Here is a 19,990-nt window from a genome sequence, read left to right as displayed (position 1 = left end):
GTAACATAGTTGACCTTCTTGAATAGTGTCTTGTGATGTTCATGTCCCTTTGTTCATTGAAATATTTACATTTGAAAATATAGTGGAATTCATCTCCAATGTCAAACTATCACACAACATAAACGTTCGTTCAACGGAGTTGTATTCCATCTTCCGGTTTCTGTTGGCAGGCGGTGACAAGATGTGTCAGCAAACTATACTAGTTTAATAACTTGTTAAATATAAGTTTTTAAAATCAGTTTCCCCCTTCAGGACAAATACTTTAGTTGCTTACACAAGGACATAATAACACTTTCGGTTATGTCTTTAAACGCCTTGTTTTCAATGGTTTAGACGGAGGTCGAGAAGTATAAAATAGTATCATAGATGTCAGGAAACTATACTAGTTTAATGATGTTGAATACAAGTTTTTAAAATCATTTTCCTCCTTCAGGACAAATACTTTAGTTGCTTACACAAGGACATAATGACACTTTCGGTTATGTCTTTAAACGCCTTTTATTCAATGGTTTAGACGGAGGTCGAGAAGTATACAACACAAAGTAATTGATTAGCCTCTATCTGCACTTGGGTTTGTATTATTTCAACTCCTTTGGTTCATTTTGTTGCATTGCTGCTATCACAAAATGTGTTGTGTACAAAGCATAGATATTGAATGAGATCGGTCGAAATAAATATTACATGGTCCATAGTTATTACGACTCTATTACATAAACTGCTTTAATAACTAAAATATGAAAAGGAACTAAAACGCATTTTGGTTTACAGTGATTGAACATTAACCGCGTTTATTATTTAAATAACTAAAATATAAAAGGAAACTAAAACGCATTTTGGTTTACAGAGATTGAACATTAACTGTGTTAATTATTTGAGCGACAACTTTGGTTCTTGTATTCACGAGGCCAAGTCTTAAACCGTGTACTTATCTAATGTTTATGAGGACATGAATTCTTGGTTGGATGGCAAATATGAATTGGAAATTAATACAATGTATTTTCGTTTTATTTCATTATTTATTTAGTCTTTGGCGGAGGCCTGATTTTAACTTTTATTTGAATGTGTTCCACTCCTTAAGTAACTTTCTGTTGACGCATTACATACTAGAGTTAGTGAGGTGGGTTTAAAGACGCTTTGACAATTATTTCAATTACACCACGTCGAGAGAGCTTAATGTTGGAGGAATAGTGACGCATGGATATGGCGTTGAAAAACCAAGATAATCCTAGTTATGTCCTAGCAATCAGCAAATCGCCATGCAATATATACACCTTGTCCAATCAATCAAGTTTATTTCGTATTACAGGCCATATGGCCTAAAGTGCAGTTGTAAGATAAATTACACTTTAGGTCAGGTATCCAGAAAGTTACATCTTTGACGATATTATTTCAAATACTTTACATAAATATAAAAATATCAAGCGTATTACATTAATATCACAGTAGGTAAAAAAATCCATTTCACAAGTGAATATATTTTTTACATAAAAAAAAGACATGGCATTCATCCCCTACTACATGAAGGTCACATTCTGTACATATAGATTGTGTATGAGGTATATTTAACAATGACCTGTTACGTAATCGAGTCTGGACCAGACAATCGAGTGATTGATATCATGAGCATCGATCCACGCAATTAGCATCGACGACCTACGTCAACCATGTCAACGAGCCTGACCACCCGATCCCGTATTCGCAAAAGCCTAATCCAGTGCTTAATATATACTTAAGTATATTAAGTTGCCAATATTCATAAACACATTGACATTTGCTGCTTGATCCTGTTACATACCAAATTTTCCTAAATAAATAAATATCCACCATTATTAAACACCAATCAATTTCGTGTTTCAGTGTTTCCCAGCATAAAATCGGAACTGTCACGTAATTGTCGTCAATCATAATTATAAACATGTAATATTCAACATTTCCTCGGATACAAAATGCCATCACCGTAATCGTTTTAAAAATCTAATGCTTCTGACTTTATCATTTACGATCTATCTCCTTGATAATCCCAATAACAGCTTTCCAAAACATTTTGTCAGCCGTCACATATCGCACAAATAATAATACTTAATGCTAATACCATATTAAAAATGTACGAGAACATCATTAAGAAACAATGATTTATGAATATCACGATATCAAAAACTGGGTAAATGCACTAAGGAACAACATATTTCCTGTTTAGACGTACATTTGTGCTTCTGTACAAATGACTGACGTGTAATGTGTTTACCTTATCAGTGATCTATTCATCATTCAAGTTACAAACGTTTCTAATTTTCATTACTTTTTTGTTTGGTTGTTGTTTAACGCCGCACTCAGCAATATGACAGCTATATGACGGCGGTCTGTAAATAATCGAGTCTGGGCCAGACAACGCAGTGATTGACATCATGAGCATCGATCCACGCAATTGGGATACGATGACATGCATTAACCAAGTCAGCGAGCCTGACTATCCGATCCCGTAAGTCGCCTCTTAGGACAAGCATAGTCACATTTAAAGGCAAGTATGGGTTGCTGAAGACCTATTCTAGCCCGGATCTTCACGGGTCTTTTTTTTCATTACTACACAAATTGAACACATTTATTGTCCATAACATCGTCTCTATAATTTAGCAATACAAAGAGAAAAGGTAATAGAAAGTATGAGTAAGTTTGTGTGTGTTTTGGTGGGTTGGGGATCAGGGCAGGATACGCTCACCTTTTCGCGAACACCTGGTATCTTCCCTATTTCATAGTGATTCATAAGAATCCTGCTTATGATGATATCGTCGGCACTTCGGGCTTTCCTCCCACATTAAGCTGACACGCCGCGATGTAACAGGGAAACTGTTAAAAGCGGTGTTAAACCCAACTCACTCACTCACTGATATCGTCGGAATCGTATGATGGACTCTGATTTCTTTTGATTATGGTAATTGATACATATTAAGCACATTGTCAGTAGATGGCTAGTATGATTTATTGTGCCTCATTAAATGCTGACACGAAAGTCAGCAACCCTGTGATCCTGCTGAACGGATTGCGCTGAGGTCTTGGAACGCATCACACAATTTTCACAATATTTCTTTGAAAGCATTATAATTTTGATAAGTGATGGGACTCCACTGCATAATTGCTTTCCAAAAAGTAGGTTATAATGAAAAATAAATATTCTGATCACTCATCAGAAGAGAGATTAGCTTTGGAAAATGAGTGCCAGAGATAGAACGTTTTCGAAACCCAAACCTAAAGTCCCAACACTTCCCAAACATTGCACGTAGACATTGCAAGTCCCCTGAGTATGTGGGTGCGATACATTCTCCATATTGACACTACAGTGGAAGACCGCCAAATCGCTCTGAGCAATTGGTATTGATTACCCTTATCCATAGTAGTACATAAATAAGATCTCCACTGCTGGTTTAATGCAGCATTGCCATCATATTGGGGATGCGTCATCAACAACGACAAGCATGGCAACGTGATGAACTCCTGCGGGCGATTGGCCTGCTTCAACTGGTAGAACTCAGCGAAACGTAGCCTATATGTTCAGTGTGTCTCAGTTTATAATTTGAGACTTTGGGACAGGTTTCGGGGTCCACAAAATGTTAATGATAGGACTGTCCCGGCGATGACGTGGTGTCAGAATGGGTCCTCGGTGTGGCCTGTGACAGTGGAGGTGTCTGCTCGTCAACGTTGTCCGCACTAATGTGTCCACATGGTCTGTCGAGCAGTTTCCGCAGCAGTAACAAAGCGATCTTGAAGATGCTGTCGCACAATCTGACGATCATGACGTCGGGTGGTGACCCTTGGTCTTCCACTACGCGGTCGGTTATCTGTAGTGTTGGTGGTCTGGTACCGTTGCTGGGGCCTGTATATGGTCCTTACAAGGACTTGAAATGCATTCGCTACTTCCCGGGCGGTTTGTCCAGCGTGCAATCGTACAAGGGCTGGGTGTCGCGGATTTCTTGTCAATCTTGGCATGTGGTAGCAATTCAATTTTGATAGGGCCAGAAATGGGGGAATGCATGTGCATTTCAATTTGCACGGAACTCACGTACATCGGGTTACCATGGCCGTTGCCGTGATGCATTTGAGCGATGGGTTTTATTGACATCTGCTTTGTTTTTTTAATCATCAAATTTCATTTTTCAGGACAAGGTAATGTTAAATTTTAGAAACTTTGACAAAAATTACCCAGATATTTAAATAACAACTTTTCATGCAATGTTACTTGGGGAGACGTTTCTTTTGCGGTTCAGTATAGATCCGGAGTTAAAGAATGTTGTCAATCAAACAGCATGTTTTCCATGTTCCCCAAGTTCTAAGCATCTTACGCGGTATGCAAGTATGCAAACCATTCTGTTAGCAATCGTCAGTGGTATTCAACTGCCAAAAAAATCATTTAAAAAATTATTTAATGTGTAATTGTCTTTTTACAAAGACATCACTACAGACACGATGGTTTTACTCTTAAATGTCGAGAAACCATACTAGATCAATATTTTGACTCACGTGACGATGTAGCATTAATTAACAAACCGGGATGTTCAGACTTATCCGTGCATCTGTCCATGTGGAAGCAACGGGTGCCTCAGAAGATGTTTCTGCCATTCCTAGTGCCTCAGTTCCTCGCATGTGTTTCCTGCATACAAACATTGAGCCATCCTATTGGTATCAACGTGTGCAAAGTCAAGTGCATGGAGAGTGGCTCCTGTCAGGCTGTTGCATACGACGTTAAAACTCTGACATGCCGACAGCTGACTAGTTCCTTGGAACGACAGGAGACGGAGGGTTACATTGTGTTTCGAAAAGGAAAAGATCAGATGGTATGTTGTAGTTGTTATTTTAAAATAGTTGTGTTTCTATGGTTTCAGTGAGAAATGCTTATGGTGCTATATTTAATGTAAGGTATATAATATTTAGTGACCCTTGAATATCCGGGGAAGAATAGGTCTTCAGCAACCCATGCTTGACATAAAAGGCGACTATGCTTGTCGCAAGAGGCGACTAACGGGGTCGGGTGGTCAGGCTCGCTGACTTGGTTGATGCATGTTATCGTATCCCAATTGCGTGGACCGATGCTCAGGATGTCAATCACTGGAATGTTTGGTCCAGTTTATTGAGAAACCGCCGTCATATAGCTGGAATATTGGTGAATGCGGTGTTAAACAACAACCACACAAACAAACTATAATATTTAGTAAAAGTTATATCAGGATAAATATATTCATTTGTAGGTTAGTAAATAATGCTGCAAAAAACATTTGAATTGTTTGGTTATGACTGAAATAACATCGCTTTTATACTATTTGACTTTTGCATAGCCTTCATCAGGTGCTTGCTCAAAGAAGGCCTGCGGTTCCACCGACCGATGTCTCGAAAATCGTCGGGGTCGTGCGGTCTGTGTCCATGGTAATACATGTTGGAATATAACGAATTAATTAAGGGGTGTAAATGTCGGATATTAAAAGAGTGATCGTTGTGAATCATAAAATGATTACATTGATAATGACAACTTTACATTGTCAACAATTCATTTATTAATTCGATGGAAAATCATCACTAGTATTTAGATATTTGGGGTGGAAGTACATTTTTCAACTTGCGATTTATGTAGCATTTCATGATATATTTTAATTTGTATTGAGATAAGATGACATAAACTAATCATTGACACGCATTCGGTACATTTGTCATTGGCGTGGCTTTAGTGCTTTAACTTACTGGAAGTGATGCGTGTAATATGAAATGATCACAATGTTCTGGCTCACGAAAGGCGACTATGCTTGTCGTAAAAGGCGACTATGCTTGTCGTAAAAGGCGACTAGCAGGATCGGGTGGTCAGGCTCGCTGACTTGGTCGATGCATGTCATCGATCCTAATTGCGTGGAGCGATGCTCATGATACCAATCACTGGAGTGTCTGGTCCAGACTCGATTATTTACAGACCGCCGTCATATAGCTGGAATATTGCTGAGTGCGGCGTTAAACAACAAACCAACCAACCAACAATTGAGACTCTATACAAGACTGAATACAAAAAATGAATACAAACGATAGTTGCCTACATTTTCCTGACATTGCTGTGTGCGGCGTGTGCGATCCCAAAAATAGGATGAATGGTTGTAAATAACAAAAGAAAAGTTTACCCTTTTTAAGATTCTGTAGATGAAGAGGTTCCCATCCTACTATGATGGCGTGTCATGATGCCAAGGTATGCAGCCAATGCATCAGTTTCACGCTGTTCTGGACCCGTGAAGATCCGGGGTAGCATAGGTCTTCAGCAACCCGTAAAAGGCGACTATGCTTGTCGTAAAAGGAGACTAACGGGATCGGGTGGTCAGGCTCGCTGACTTGGTTGAATCACGTCCTCTATCCCAATTGCGTAGATCGATGCTCATGATGTCGATCACTGGATTGTCTGGTTCAGACTCGATTATTTACAGACCGCCGTCATATAGCTGGAATATAGCTGAGTGCGGCGTTAAACAACAAACAAACCAACAACCAATCACGCTGTTCTGATCACGAATAACATTTTCCCCAACGCACACACTCAGAAACGAGAGATTCCAACTTTAGTGTGAATGTATTAATATCTCAAAGTTTAAATTATAAAATCCGTAAATTAAATATGATACAACCACTCAAATTGAAAATATCGACTTCGTCTTCCAAGCATATTGTTCAATAATTGCCATCATACACAGATTACGATAACCCCGGCCCGGCATCCAAGGCAGCTACTGTCTCTCCAGGTAGGACAAAACCTCTGTCTGTGTTAATTCTACAGTTTGATAATTCAGGAGCTGGTAAGAAATTTGTTTGTTATTTCGTGGATAGTACTGTCGGCGCTATAAACCAATCCTAAACTTGGCCTCAGGATCCAGTAAATATGATAATATCGCCTAGCAAGAACTACTTTCAAGCTTCATAGAACGATGCAATGCCCTTTTTCTCAATACACTAACATTCCTAAATGCTAAGATAGGGTTTCCTAGTATGTCGCCGATATGCTGTTGTAGACAAACATGGCTACACATCATTTAGCACTATTTGATAAATTGGGCGACTAACATATTGTATTCATACTCGGTTACTTAATGTTACTTCATTTAGTGAAATTACGTCTTTAACGTCTTCATTTTTGTTCATGATGTCAATCAATGGATTGTCTGGCCCAGACTCGATTATTTACAGACCGCCTGCATATAGCTGGAATATTTATAATATAATATTATAATTGCTGAGTGCGGCGTTAAACAACAAACCAACCAAGCCAACTTCATTATTTTAAGAATTACATTGCATGATAAAGAGATAACTTCCCTCATGTGTTTCAGTTTTGTAAATACATTTTTTTCTTTCTAGTATACAGTATGATATTGACGTAACGGAAACACACTCGGCTAATAATGTCTTGTCTCTTTGTTCTGAAGTTAGCTATTTATCATGTGTTCTGAAATTAGCTATTTATCATATGAAGTCTTTGAAGGACATGTAGAAGGGATAAACACAAGGAAGGGAATTTATGGATGTCATCTTCTTTATTCTTCTATACAATATTTCGGGGTATATACTTACTCCATCATTAGCCTGAACACCTATTGCCTGTTACAGAACAGAAGAGAACAACACTATTTCTCTCAGGCCGGGTGCATCGGCATATGCGGTACAAACAGTATTTTACACTGCGGTGGACAGAGATTAACTGGGAGTTTTACAATTTTCATTATAACTTTAATAAATTTACATTTACATAGTTTCTTTTGGACAGATATCTTATGGCAGTTAAATTACTGCTTGAGTTGAAACATAGTTGACCTTCTTGAATAGTGTCTTGTGATGTTCATGTCCCTTTGTTCATTGAAATATTTACATTTGAAAATATAGTGGAATTCATCTCCAATGTAATACTATCACACAACATAAACGTTCGTTCAACGGAGTTGTATTCCATCTTCCGGTTTCTGTTGGCAGGCGGTGACAAGATGTCCTAAAGAATAGCAATTTTATAGGATAAGTGGGGAGGAATGTTTATTAAATTTATTGGTGATTTTATAAACACGATATGAGGAGCATTTACTAGAATTTGAAATATTCGCTTTCCAAAATTGCTAATATGTATCAGACAGAGTTTCAGAGACATATGATTTCAACCAGGAGGATGATATAAAACTCTGTGATCTCCAAACGTATGAAATACCTGATTTCATTCAAAATAGTTTTAATAAAGAAAAACATTGATAAGTCTGTTCATTTACAATTGAGACTCTATAAAAGACTGAATACAAAAAATGAATACAAACGATAGTTCCCTACATTTTTCTGACATAACACTCTTCACTTAACACCTTGACAAAGTGGGGTTCTACCGGGTTCCCAACGGAGCCTTGTTAAAGGTGTTCTTTTCTTTACCGGTAATTATTTTCTGAGAAACTATACGCGAACCTTTCCAATTCGTTTACAATGATCATAACTCCATATTTCACAACAATACAATAGTATTGGTTTTACCATAGCGTCAAACAGATAGAGCTGGCATTTGGAGTGAGTGAGTTAGATTTTACGCCGCTTTTAACAGTAGTCCAGTCATATCACGACGTGTCAGCTTAATGTGGGAGGAAAGCCCGAAGTCATGCAGGTCTCAGACGTTTACCACTTCGGTGAAACCCAAGAACACGGGTATGGTGCTGACAAACCTAGAAACAAAATCGGGGCGAACCGGGATTCGAACCCACAATCATAGGTTTCTGCCCAAGGGACGCAACTCTGCACAGCGAATCGCAGCGCCTTAGACGACTGGGCCACCCGTGCCCCTGCTGGCATTTGGAAGAGAGAGTGTGTAAACGTGCCTTACATAAGACAAAATACATTGCTTTCGTTTCTTGGTTGCACAGAGTTTTAACAGATTTAGAAAATTTATTTAGAAATAAGTACCATGATGTTTATATACATACATGTACACACAATCCAAATACTTTTCAGTCAAAATTAATTTCCTTCTTTTGACAATTTTAGCACCACCGAAAATAAGGACCTTCGTGTTATCCACAATTTACAATAAGTTTCAAATCAATTCAGTGATTTTTCTAGGTCATCACGTTTCAGGGCAAAAGAGCTGTGTCGTCGGCATACATAAGTACAAATATACCTAGAGCAATATCTACAAAACAGTCAAGTGTAGTTTAATCGATCTGCAACCCTGTATAATCACGTTGAGTAAAAGAGGATTCTAAAACATTCAAATACAAGGAAACAGAATTGGCGAATTGTAAGCCACTGGTCAGAAACAGAATTGGCGAACTGTAAGCCACTGGTCAGAAACAGAATTGGCCAATTGTAAGCCACTGGTCAGAAACAGAATTGGCGAATTGTAAGCGACTGGTCAGAAACAGAATTGGCCAATTGTAAGCCACTGGCCAGAAACAGAATTGGCCAATTGTAAGCCAAGGATCAGGGAAAAAACACCTATGTCCAGAATTGTATTAACAAGTCTAAAGTACGCAGGCATCTTTACCTGAGAGCTGTTTATAATATATTCGTTTACAGCAGCATCAGGGCCACAAGCTTAACCATTTTTTAGTCTAATAATAGCATCTTGAATTTCCAGTGGTGTGAATTCTTTGTCTTAAACATATCATTTGTCTATTTTGAAAGATTCAGGATCAGTCGAGGAGTCATAATCAACATTATTCTCAATTTTGAAATATTCATAGAATGGTGCCAAGAGAGGTAAGTGCGGCCCGTTGCAACTTTTACGAAGAATTTTCCATTTTAACCTAACCGATAATAATTAAGTTTGTAAAGTATTTCTGTGTCGATTATATAAATTACGTAAAGTTCTCTTATATGCTCTACTTGCATTCCATAGACGTTGCTTATTTTCACACGTTATTTATATTATCTATGGAAAGTAGTTTCGGATTGAAAATTCTTAACCCGACCTACTTGACATTGCTCGCCGAACCATACTCTGTGGCGTCGCGTCACATGGGGATAAGGGGTAACATTTTTTAAACCAAAGAACACATGTGCAGCACTAACAAAAATCTTCTTAACATTTCCCTCAATATCTGATAAACATTTCTTGTTAACATCAAAATCACGCATATTCATTTTATCAAGTATTGTATTCACCTCGTCAGTGTTGATTGCGTCTTGAAATTGACATGCTTTCCTGCTGTTCTAGGGTGGTCGGGTAGCCTAGTGGTTGAAGCGTTCGCTCGTCATGCCGAAGACCCGGGTTCGATTCCCAACATGGGTACAATGTGTGAAACCAATTTCTGGTGTCTCCGCCGTTGCTCGAATATTGCTTAAAGCGGCGTAAACCCATACTCACTCACTCATTCACTTCTGTTGTCCCAGGGGCGTTAGTCGCATGGAGGGTTCGTGCACCTGTCAATAGCAGGCTTTGATTGAGAGGCAGTATCGTCCTTACGAGTGTTTATGTTTAATTGTATAGCACTATAAGCATCTGACAGAATAGGATCGAAGTCTTGAACATAGAAATTACAACCGTAATTAAGTGTACCTGCAGTTGCTATAGAATAGTCGATTAAACACCTTTACAAGTACAGTAAACTACGGTTATAACGAACACGCTTATAACGAACTGACGGATATAACGAACTTACTTTATGGTCCCGATTTCTTGCTGTAGTCATGCTGTATATGTACATATAACGAACTACGGTTATAACGAACTAAAATTAGTAGTCCCTTTGAGTTCGTTATAACCGTAGTTTACTGTAGTTTTTCCAAGGTGTTTATCTTCTCAAAATCGTCCATTAATGATGCACTAGGTTTTTTTTTACATAATTCTACGAAAACATAGATCCATGGTTTTTAGCTCTTTCATTATGTTGTGAGTGAGTGAGTATGGTTTTACGCCGCTTTTAGCAATATTCCAGCAATATCACGGCGCGGGACACCAGAAATGGGCTTCACACATTGTACCCTATCGGGAATCGAACCCGGGTCTTCGGCGTGACGAACGAACGCTTTAACCACTAGGCTACCCATTATCTTGTGAGTGTGTTGAGGTGTCTATACCTAGTGATGTAATGTCTTCGGTAACATGTTGGGATATTTAGTGTGATATTGAAAGGAAGAGATGGCGTTCTTTCTATAGAGGCCCGTGAAGATCGGGGTAGAACAGGTCTTCAGCAACCCATGCTTGCCGTAAAAGGCGACTAACGGTATCGGGTGGTCAGGCTCGCTGACTTGGTTGATGCATGTCATTAGTCCCAATTGGGTGGATCGATGCTCATGATATCAATCACTGGATTGTCTGGTCCAAACTCGATTATTTACAGACCATCGTCATATAGCTGGAATATTGCTGAGTGCGGCGTAAAACAACAACCCAACCAACTAACTGGGCTGTGTGAAACATACTTGTTGAGAGTATTCTCCAGGATTGCTACTCCTCCTGACCTTGTGTTAATTGATCTGTTCTTAGTATTGACTGTATAGTTCATTATATCTAAGTCGTCATTGTCATCCAATTTAGTCTCAGCAAGGAGACGTTTTTGATGATTTGATGAACTGGATAAAGGTCAGGATTAATTAGTTTACACATTAAACCACACACATTAATAAATGAGAAAGTTTGTTTGGGATTTATTTGTCTGTTCCTCGGCAGTTGTACCTCGTCTGTTTATGTGGCTGTCTTCTAAGTTTAGCGTTGGTCTGCTTTTGTCAATTGCTGATCACCTATCAGCGCCGATTATCTGATGGCTTCCCTCAGTAAGTTTTCCACCTTTGTTATCTTACTACCTTTGTTGTTCTTACAGGTACATATACATGTTCTCTGCCTCATAGCATTTGTTCACCTGATGAAGGAGTAAGTATATACTCCGAAACGTTGTGTTTCTCCTAATAAAGAAGTTGACATCTTTCTTCTCTTCCGTATTTGTCATGTGTTTTGATGCGTACAGTAATGCCAATATGGTGAGGGTTAGGAAAAGCCTAACGAATGTAAATAAAGCGACAACACCCATTCGTGACCAAATCGTGTTATTCCGGGACAAGCCGAATAGCGACTCGTGCCCCTCTCGTGGCCATTTTTGTGACCGGGTTCCGTCTTAGCGCAAACGGGCATACCTAAAACAATTGTCAACTCGTTGTGTAATGGTTCACACATTTTCCCGATATATTAAATATATTTCAGATGCAATTTAAAGCACATCGGGACATGCGGAATTATACAGTATGACTGAACAGATTTAACTGTGTCTTGGGTGTATTTTTAGATGCAAGACATATGTAAAATCAACAATTATTTCTGAGGGGTTCTTTGATCATACGCGCATTCTAATTGGTTGTCGTATTTTCGCACATAACATTCGTCGATAGGGGGACGAGTCTTCTTACAGGTTACGGAAAGAGGCGAGTGGTGACGAATGCGACAACACCCTTTCCATGTCCAGTAGAAAGCTCTAAAATCAGAGTCGGTTGTACGATTCCGACTTTTGCATGGCATGCGTTTATGGATCACGATCAAATAGTCATGACACCGAGTTTTCGCGAACAGGCGATTGGTTAAAATATACCCTACTTTGTATTCGAACAGACTGGGTGCAATTGATTAAAACGTTGGTGACTTAATCGTTTTGTAATTCTTTTCCCTGTGAGGGTGCAGGGTCAGACTAGCTCAACTCCAGTGAGAATCCTGTGTTCAGACTATGCGCCTGTGATGGCATCGTATACCCATTACGCGGATGGTTGGTCCTGCTTCCTGGCTCCTGCTGTCTGGCTCCTGCTTTCTGGCTCCTGCTTTCCGGCCCTGCTGTTTGGCTCCTTTCTGGCTCCTGCTTTCCGGCCCTGCTGTTTGGCTCCTTTCTGGCTCCTGCTTTCTGGCTCCTTTCAGGCTGCTGTCTGGCTCCTGCTTTCCGGCCCTGCTGTCTGGCTTCTGCTGTCTGGCTCCTGCTATCTGGCTCCTGCTTTCTGGCTCCTTTCAGGCTGCTGTCTGGCTCCTGCTTTCCGGCCCTGCTGTCTGGCATCTGCTGTCTGGCTCCTGCTTTCCGGCCCTGCTATCTGACTCCTGCTGTCTGGCTCTGCTATCTGGCTCCTGCTGTCTGGCTTCTGCTTTCCGGCTCCTGCTTTCTGGCTCCCGCTTTCTGGCTCCCGCTTTCTGGTTCTTCTGTCTGGCTCCTGCTTTCCGGCCCTGCTGTTTGGCTTCTGCTGTCTGGCTCTGCTTTCTGGCTCCTGCTGTCTGACTCTTGTTGTCTGGCTCCTGATTTCTGTCTCCTGCTTTCTGGCCTCTGCTGTCTGGCTCCTACTGTCGGGCTCCTGCTGTCTGGCTTCTGCTATCTGGCTCCTGCTTTCTGGCTTCTGCTGTCTGGCTTCTGTTGTCTGGCATCTGCTGTCTGGCTTCTGCTGTCTGGCATCTGCTGTCTGGCTCCTGCTGTCTGGCTCTGCTTTCCGGCCCTGCTGTCTGGAATCTGCTGTCTGGCTCCTGCTTTCTGGCTCCCGCTTTCTGGTTCTTCTGTCTGGCTCCTGCTTTCCGGCCCTGCTGTTTGGCTTCTTCTGTCTGGCTCTGCTTTCTGGCTCCTGCTGTCTGACTCTTGTTGTCTGGCTCCTGATTTCTGGCTCCTGCTTTCTGGCTCCTGCTTTCTGGCCTCTGCTGTCTGGCTCCTACTGTCGGGCTCCTGCTGTCTGGCTTCTGCTATCTGGCTCCTGCTTTCCGGCCCTGCTGTTTGGCTCCTTTCTGGCTCCTGCTTTCCGGCCCTGCTGTTTGGCTCCTTTCTGGCTCCTGCTTTCTGGCTCCTTTCAGGCTGCTGTCTGGCTCCTGCTTTCCGGCCCTGCTGTCTGGCTTCTGCTGTCTGGCTCCTGCTATCTGGCTCCTGCTTTCTGGCTCCTTTCAGGCTGCTGTCTGGCTCCTGCTTTCCGGCCCTGCTGTCTGGCATCTGCTGTCTGGCTCCTGCTTTCCGGCCCTGCTATCTGGCTCCTGCTGTCTGGCTCTGCTATCTGGCTCCTTTCAGGCTGCTGTCTGGCTCCTGCTTTCCGGCCCTGCTGTCTGGCTTCTGCTTTCCGGCTCCTGCTTTCTGGCTCCCGCTTTCTGGCTCCCGCTTTCTGGTTCTTCTGTCTGGCTCCTGCTTTCCGGCCCTGCTGTTTGGCTTCTGCTGTCTGGCTCTGCTTTCTGGCTCCTGCTGTCTGACTCTTGTTGTCTGGCTCCTGATTTCTGGCTCCTGCTTTCTGGCTCCTGCTTTCTGGCCTCTGCTGTCTGGCTCCTACTGTCGGGCTCCTGCTGCCTGGCTTCTGCTATCTGGCTCCTGCTTTCTGGCTTCTGCTGTCTGGCTTCTGTCGTCTGGCATCTGCTGTCTGGCTTCTGCTGTCTGGCATCTGCTGTCTGGCTCCTGCTGTCTGGCTCTGCTTTCCGGCCCTGCTGTCTGGAATCTGCTGTCTGGCTCCTGCTTTCTGGCTCCCGCTTTCTGGTTCTTCTGTCTGGCTCCTGCTTTCCGGCCCTGCTGTTTGGCTTCTGCTGTCTGGCTCTGCTTTCTGGCTCCTGCTGTCTGACTCTTGTTGTCTGGCTCCTGATTTCTGGCTCCTGCTTTCTGGCTCCTGCTTTCTGGCTCCTGCTTTCTGGCCTCTGCTGTCTGGCTCCTACTGTCGGGCTCCTGCTGTCTGGCTTCTGCTATCTGGCTCCTGCTTTCTGGCTCCTGCTTTCTGGCCTCTGCTGTCTGGCTCCTACTGTCGGGCTCCTGCTGTCTGGCTTCTGCTATCTGGCTCCTGCTTTCTGGCTTCTGCTGTCTGGCTTCTGTTGTCTGGCATCTGCTGTCTGGCTTCTGCTGTCTGGCATCTGCTGTCTGGCTCCTGCTGTCTGGCTCTGCTATCTGGCTCCTGCTGTCTGGCTCTTCTGTCGGGCTCCTGCTGTCTGGCTCCTGCTTTCTGGTTCCTGCTTTCTGGCTTCTGCTGTCTGGCTTCTGTTGTCTGGCATCTGCTGTCTGGCTTCTGCTGTCTGGCTTCTGCTGTCTGGCTCCTACTGTCTGGCTTCTGCTGTCTGGCTCCTGCTGTCTGGCTCCTACTGTCGGGCTCCTGCTGTCTGGCTCCTGCTGTCTGGCTCTTCTGTCTGGCTCCTGCTGTGTGGCTCTGCTTTCTTGCTCCTGCTTCTGGCTCCTGCTGTCTGGTTCTTCTGTCTAGCTCCTGCTGTCTGGCTCCTGCTTTTTGGCTCCTGCTTTCTAGTTCCGGTCTGGCTCCTGTTGTCTGGCTCTGCTTTCTGACTCCTGTATTCTGGCTCTGCTGACCGGCTCTGCTGTGTGGCAGCTGCTGTCTGGCTCTGCTTTCTGGCTCCTGCTGTCTGGCTCTGCTATCTGGCTCCTGCTGTCTGGCTCTTCTGTCTGGCTCCTGCTGTCTGGCTCCTGCTGCCTGGCTCCTGCTTTCTGGCTTCTGCTGTCTGGCTTCTGTTGTCTGGCATCTGCTGTCTGGCTTCTGCTGTCTGGCATCTGCTGTCTGGCTCCTACTGTCGGGCTCCTGCTGTCTGGCTCTTCTGTCTGGCTCCTGCTGTATGGCTCCTACTATCTGGCTCCTGCTGTCTGGCTCTGCTTTTTGGCTCCTGCTTTCTGGCTCCTGCTTTCTAGGTCCTGTCTGGATCCTGCTGTCTGGCACCTGCTGTCTGGCTTCTGCTGTCTGGCTCTGCTATCGGGCTCTGCTGTGTGACAGCTGCTGTCTGGCTCGGCTTTCTGGCTCCAGTTTTCTGGCTCTGCTGACTGGCTCTGCTGTGTGGCAGCTGCTGTCTGGCTCTTCTGTCTGGCTCCTGCTGTGTGGCTCTGCTTTCTTGCTCCTGCTTCTGGCTCCTGCTGTCTGGTTCTTCTGTCTAGCTCCTGCTGTCTGGCTCCTGCTTTTTGGCTCCTGCTTTCTAGTTCCGGTCTGGCTCCTGTTGTCTGGCTCTGCTTTCTGACTCCTGTATTCTGGCTCTGCTGACCGGCTCTGCTGTGTGGCAGCTGCTGTCTGGCTCTGCTTTCTGGCTCCTGCTTTCTGGCTGCTCTCTGGCTCCTGCTTTTTGGCTCCTGCTTTCTCGCTCCTGGTGTCTGGATCATGCTCTCTGGCTCCTGCTGTCTGGCTCCTACTTTCTGTTTCCTACTGTCGGGCTCCTACTGTCGGGCTCCTGCTATCTGGCTCCTGCTGTCTGGCTCCTTCTGTCTGGCTCCTACTTTCTATCTCCTGCTGTCTGGCTCCTTCTGTCTGGCTCCTACTTTCTATCTCCTTCTGTCTGGCTCCTTCTGTCTGGCTCCTACTGTCTGGCTCCTACTGTCTGGCTCCTTCTGTCTGGCTCCTACTGTCTGGCTCCTTCTGTCTGGCTCCTTCTGTCTGGCTCCTTCTGTCTGGCTCCTACTGTCTGGCTCCTGCTGTCTGGCTCCTACTTTCTATCTCCTGCTGTCTGGCTCCTTCTGTCTGGCTCCTACTTTCTATCTCCTGCTGTCTGGCTCCTTCTGCCTGGCTCCTACTTTCTATCTCCTTCTGTCTGGCTCCTTCTGTCTGGCTCCTACTGTCTGGCTCCTACTGTCTGGCTCCTGCTGTCTGGCTCCTTCTGTCTGGCTCCTTCTGTCTGGCTCCTTCTGTCTGGGTCCTACTGTCTGGCTCCTTCTGTCTGGCTCCTTCTGTCTGTCTCCTTCTGTCTGGCTCCTTCTCTCTGGCACCTGCTGTCTGGCTCCTGCTGTCTGGGTCCTACTGTCTGGCTCCTGCTGTCTGGCTCCTTCTGTCTGGCTCCTTCTGTCTGGCTCCTTCTGTCTGGCTCCTACTGTCTGGCTCCTGCTGTGTGGGTCCTACTGTCTGGCTCCTGCTTTCTGGCTCCTACTTTCTGGCTCTTCTTTTTTGCTGGCTCCTGGTTTCTGTCTCCTGCTGTCTAGCACCTGCTGTCTGGCTCCTACTTTCTGTCTCCTGTTGTCTGGCTCCTTCTGTCTGGCTCCTGCTGTCTGGCTCCTGCTGTCGGGCTCCTACAGTCGGGCTCCTGCTGTCTGGCTCCTGCTGTCTGGCTCCTACAGTCGGGCTCCTGCTGTCGGGCTCCTGTTTCTGGCTCCTGCTGTCTGGCTCCTACTGTCTGGCTCCTTCTGTCTGGCTCCTTCTGTCTGGCTCCTTCTGTCTGGCTCCTACTGTCTGGCTCCTGCTGTCTGGCTCCTACTTTCTGTCTCCTGCTGTCTGGCTCCTTCTGTCTGGCTCCTACTGTCTGGCTCCTGCTTTCTGGCTCCTACTTTCTGGCTCTTCTTTTTTGCTGGCTCCTGGTTTCTGTCTCCTGCTGTCTAGCACCTGCTGTGTGGCTCCTACTTTCTGTCTCCTGTTGTCTGGCTCCTTCTGTCTGGCTCCTGCTGTCTGGCTCCTACTTTCTGTCTCCTGTTGTCTGGCTCCTTCTGTCTGGCTCCTGCTGTCTGGCTCCTGCTGTCGGGCTCCTACAGTCGGGCTCCTGCTTCTGGCTCCTACTGTCTGGCTCCTACAGTCGGGCTCCTGCTGTCGGGCTCCTGCTGTCTGGCTCCTGCTGTCTGGCTCCTACTGTCTGGCTCCTGCTGTCTGGCTCCTGCTGTCTGGCTCCTGCTGTCTGGCTCCTACTGTCTGGCTCCTGCTGTCTGGCTCCTTCTGTCTGGCTCCTACTGTCTGGCTCCTGCTTTCTGGCTCCTACTTTCTGGCTCTTCTTTTTTGCTGGCTCCTGGTTTCTGTCTCCTGCTGTCTAGCACCTGCTGTCTGGCTCCTACTTTCTGTCTCCTGTTGTCTGGCTCCTTCTGTCTGGCTCCTGCTGTCTGGCTCCTACTTTCTGTCTCCTGTTGTCTGGCTCCTTCTGTCTGGCTCCTGCTGTCTGGCTCCTGCTGTCGGGCTCCTACAGTCGGGCTCCTGCTTCTGGCTCCTGCTGTGTGGCTCCTACTGTCTGGCTCCTACAGTCGGGCTCCTGCTGTCGGGCTCCTGCTGTCTGGCTCCTGCTGTCTGGCTCCTACTGTCTGGCTCCTTCTGTCTGGCTCCTGCTGTCTGATTCCTACTGTCTGGCTCCTTCTGTCTGGCTCCTTCTGTCTGGCTCCTTCTGTCTGGTTCCTACTGTCTGGCTCCTTCTGTCTGGCTCCTTCTGTCTGGTTCCTACTGTCTGGCTCCTTCTGTCTAGCTCCTGCTGTCTGGCTCCTACTGTCTGGTTCCTACTGTCTGGCTCCTTCTGTCTGGCTCCTACTGTCTGGCTCCTGCTGTCTGGCTCCTGCTGTCTGGCTCCTGCTGTCTGGCTCCTACTGTCTGGTTCCTGCTGTCTGGCTCCTGCTGTCTGGCTTCTGCTGTCTGGCTCCTACTGTCTGGCTCCTACTGTCTGGCTCCTGCTGTCTGGCTCCTGCTGTCTGGGTCCTACTGTCTGGTTCCTGCTGTCTGGTTCCTGCTGCCTGGCTCCTGCTGCCTGGCTCCTGCTGTCTGGCTCTTGTTTTTTGCTGGATCCTGGTTTCTGGCTCTGCTGCCTGGCTGTTCTGCCTGGCTCTGCTGACTTGCTTCTGCTTTCTTACTCCTACGATTGGGCTGCTGTCTGGCTGCTATCTGGCTCCTGCTTACTGGTGAAATCTTGATTACTTAACATGTCCTCGTGACGTGACTGAAATATTGCTAATTCGTCTTTGAACATCATGGCTCCATCACTCCTATTCTTTTTGGTATTTACATATGCAGAATACAATCTTGAATAAACACAGGTACACCGGTAAACATGCTGAACAGAGGGTGCAAGGACAACTACTGTCCACGTCATCTTCAGTGCTACTGGGGAAGATGCAAATGTCCGCTGGGATTAAGTTTCAACCCTGTTGACAACACCTGTGTCAAGCGTAAGTCAAAACTGATGTACAATGACATCTCGTTACTATAACTGAGGTTTTAAAAGTTATGTTTTGTTTCCTTTTCAATAGTCCACAGTTTTGCAAACTGTCGTACCTTTCATAGCAATGAAATAACCACTGTTTAATTTGTTAGAACAATATTCAGCGCCTGTATCTCCTCAGACTTTCCTCAAAAAATGAGACCGCCTCTGTGGTCTAGTGGTAGAGCGTCCGCCCGGAGAGCGGATGGTCCGGGGTTCGATCCCCGGCCGTGTCATACCAAAAGACGTTAAAAGATGGTACTTGTTGTTACCCTGTCTGACGCTCGGCATTAAGGGGCTTAAACAAGGACTGGTCGGATCGGAGTACAGTGGGTGAAGCCTATGTCTGGAGTCCCCCGCCGTGATATTGCTGGAGTATTGCTAGAAGCGGCATAAAACTATATTCACTCACTCACTTTAGGTGTGACAGTTTAATATCCTGCGCGTGACTTAATCAAAGTGATACACGTCAAATCGGGCATGATATAACTAAAGAAATGTTGAAGCGGTGATAACCTCACTCACTCACTCACTCACTCACCAAGATGAGTGAGTGAGTATGGTTTTACGCCGCTTTTAGCAATATCACGGCGGGGACACCAGAAATGGGCTTCACATATTGTACCCGTTTCGGGAATCGAACCCGGGTCTTCGGCGTGACGATCGAACGCTTTAACCACTAGGCTACCCGACCGCCCCTGGCCAAGATGATGTCACCCTCCTTGTTTAAACATGATAATTGTGTTCTATATCATCTTATGCAATATACATGTATACTGATGACTGTTTCAACACTGATTTCTATTTCAAGGCTGTAAAGTGTATGGACGTCGATGGACCGTGTACAAAGGAATATTCATCACATGTAATGTCAGTCACTCATCCTATGTTGCCAGTATGGAGGGCTGTTCTTGGAAATGTTTGATCACGATCTCATTCAAATGCATCAGTTACCAATACAATACCATTGAAAGAACCTGTCAACAATTGTCGTCGGGCTGGCCTGATGGCCCATATGTCTCTAGTAACAGGAAACGGGAGAGTTGGTCCTTTGCAACTAGAAATTGCGCTTGAAGACTGATGTTAACAGTATCTGTACATTTCAACCCTTCCTGCGAAATAGTGTTGAATTAAATAGTGTTGAATCAGCTTCCCAACCATCGTTGGTCTGTATCA

The 19,990-nt window shown here is 44.8% G+C and overlaps 1 protein-coding gene across 1 annotated transcript; it reads right to left on the bottom strand.

Annotated features, from left to right (window-relative positions):
- Window positions 1–14,237: 14,237 nt before the first annotated feature.
- Window positions 14,238–16,940, bottom strand: LOC125378751 (circumsporozoite protein-like; the record flags this gene model as incomplete). Its single annotated transcript, XM_048394712.1, has 3 exons — window positions 14,238–14,540; window positions 15,832–16,027; window positions 16,774–16,940. Coding segments are annotated over 3 exons (666 nt in total), but the record flags the coding sequence as incomplete, so codon positions are not given.
- Between the last annotated feature and the right edge of the window lie 3,050 nt (window positions 16,941–19,990).

The sequence above is a fragment of the Haliotis rufescens genome, unplaced genomic scaffold (genome assembly GCF_023055435.1).
Source record: "Haliotis rufescens isolate VD_foot unplaced genomic scaffold, xgHalRufe1.0.p SCAF_13, whole genome shotgun sequence".
Lineage (NCBI taxonomy): Eukaryota > Metazoa > Mollusca > Gastropoda > Lepetellida > Haliotidae > Haliotis > Haliotis rufescens.
This window is presented reverse-complemented; position numbering and strand designations above follow the sequence as displayed.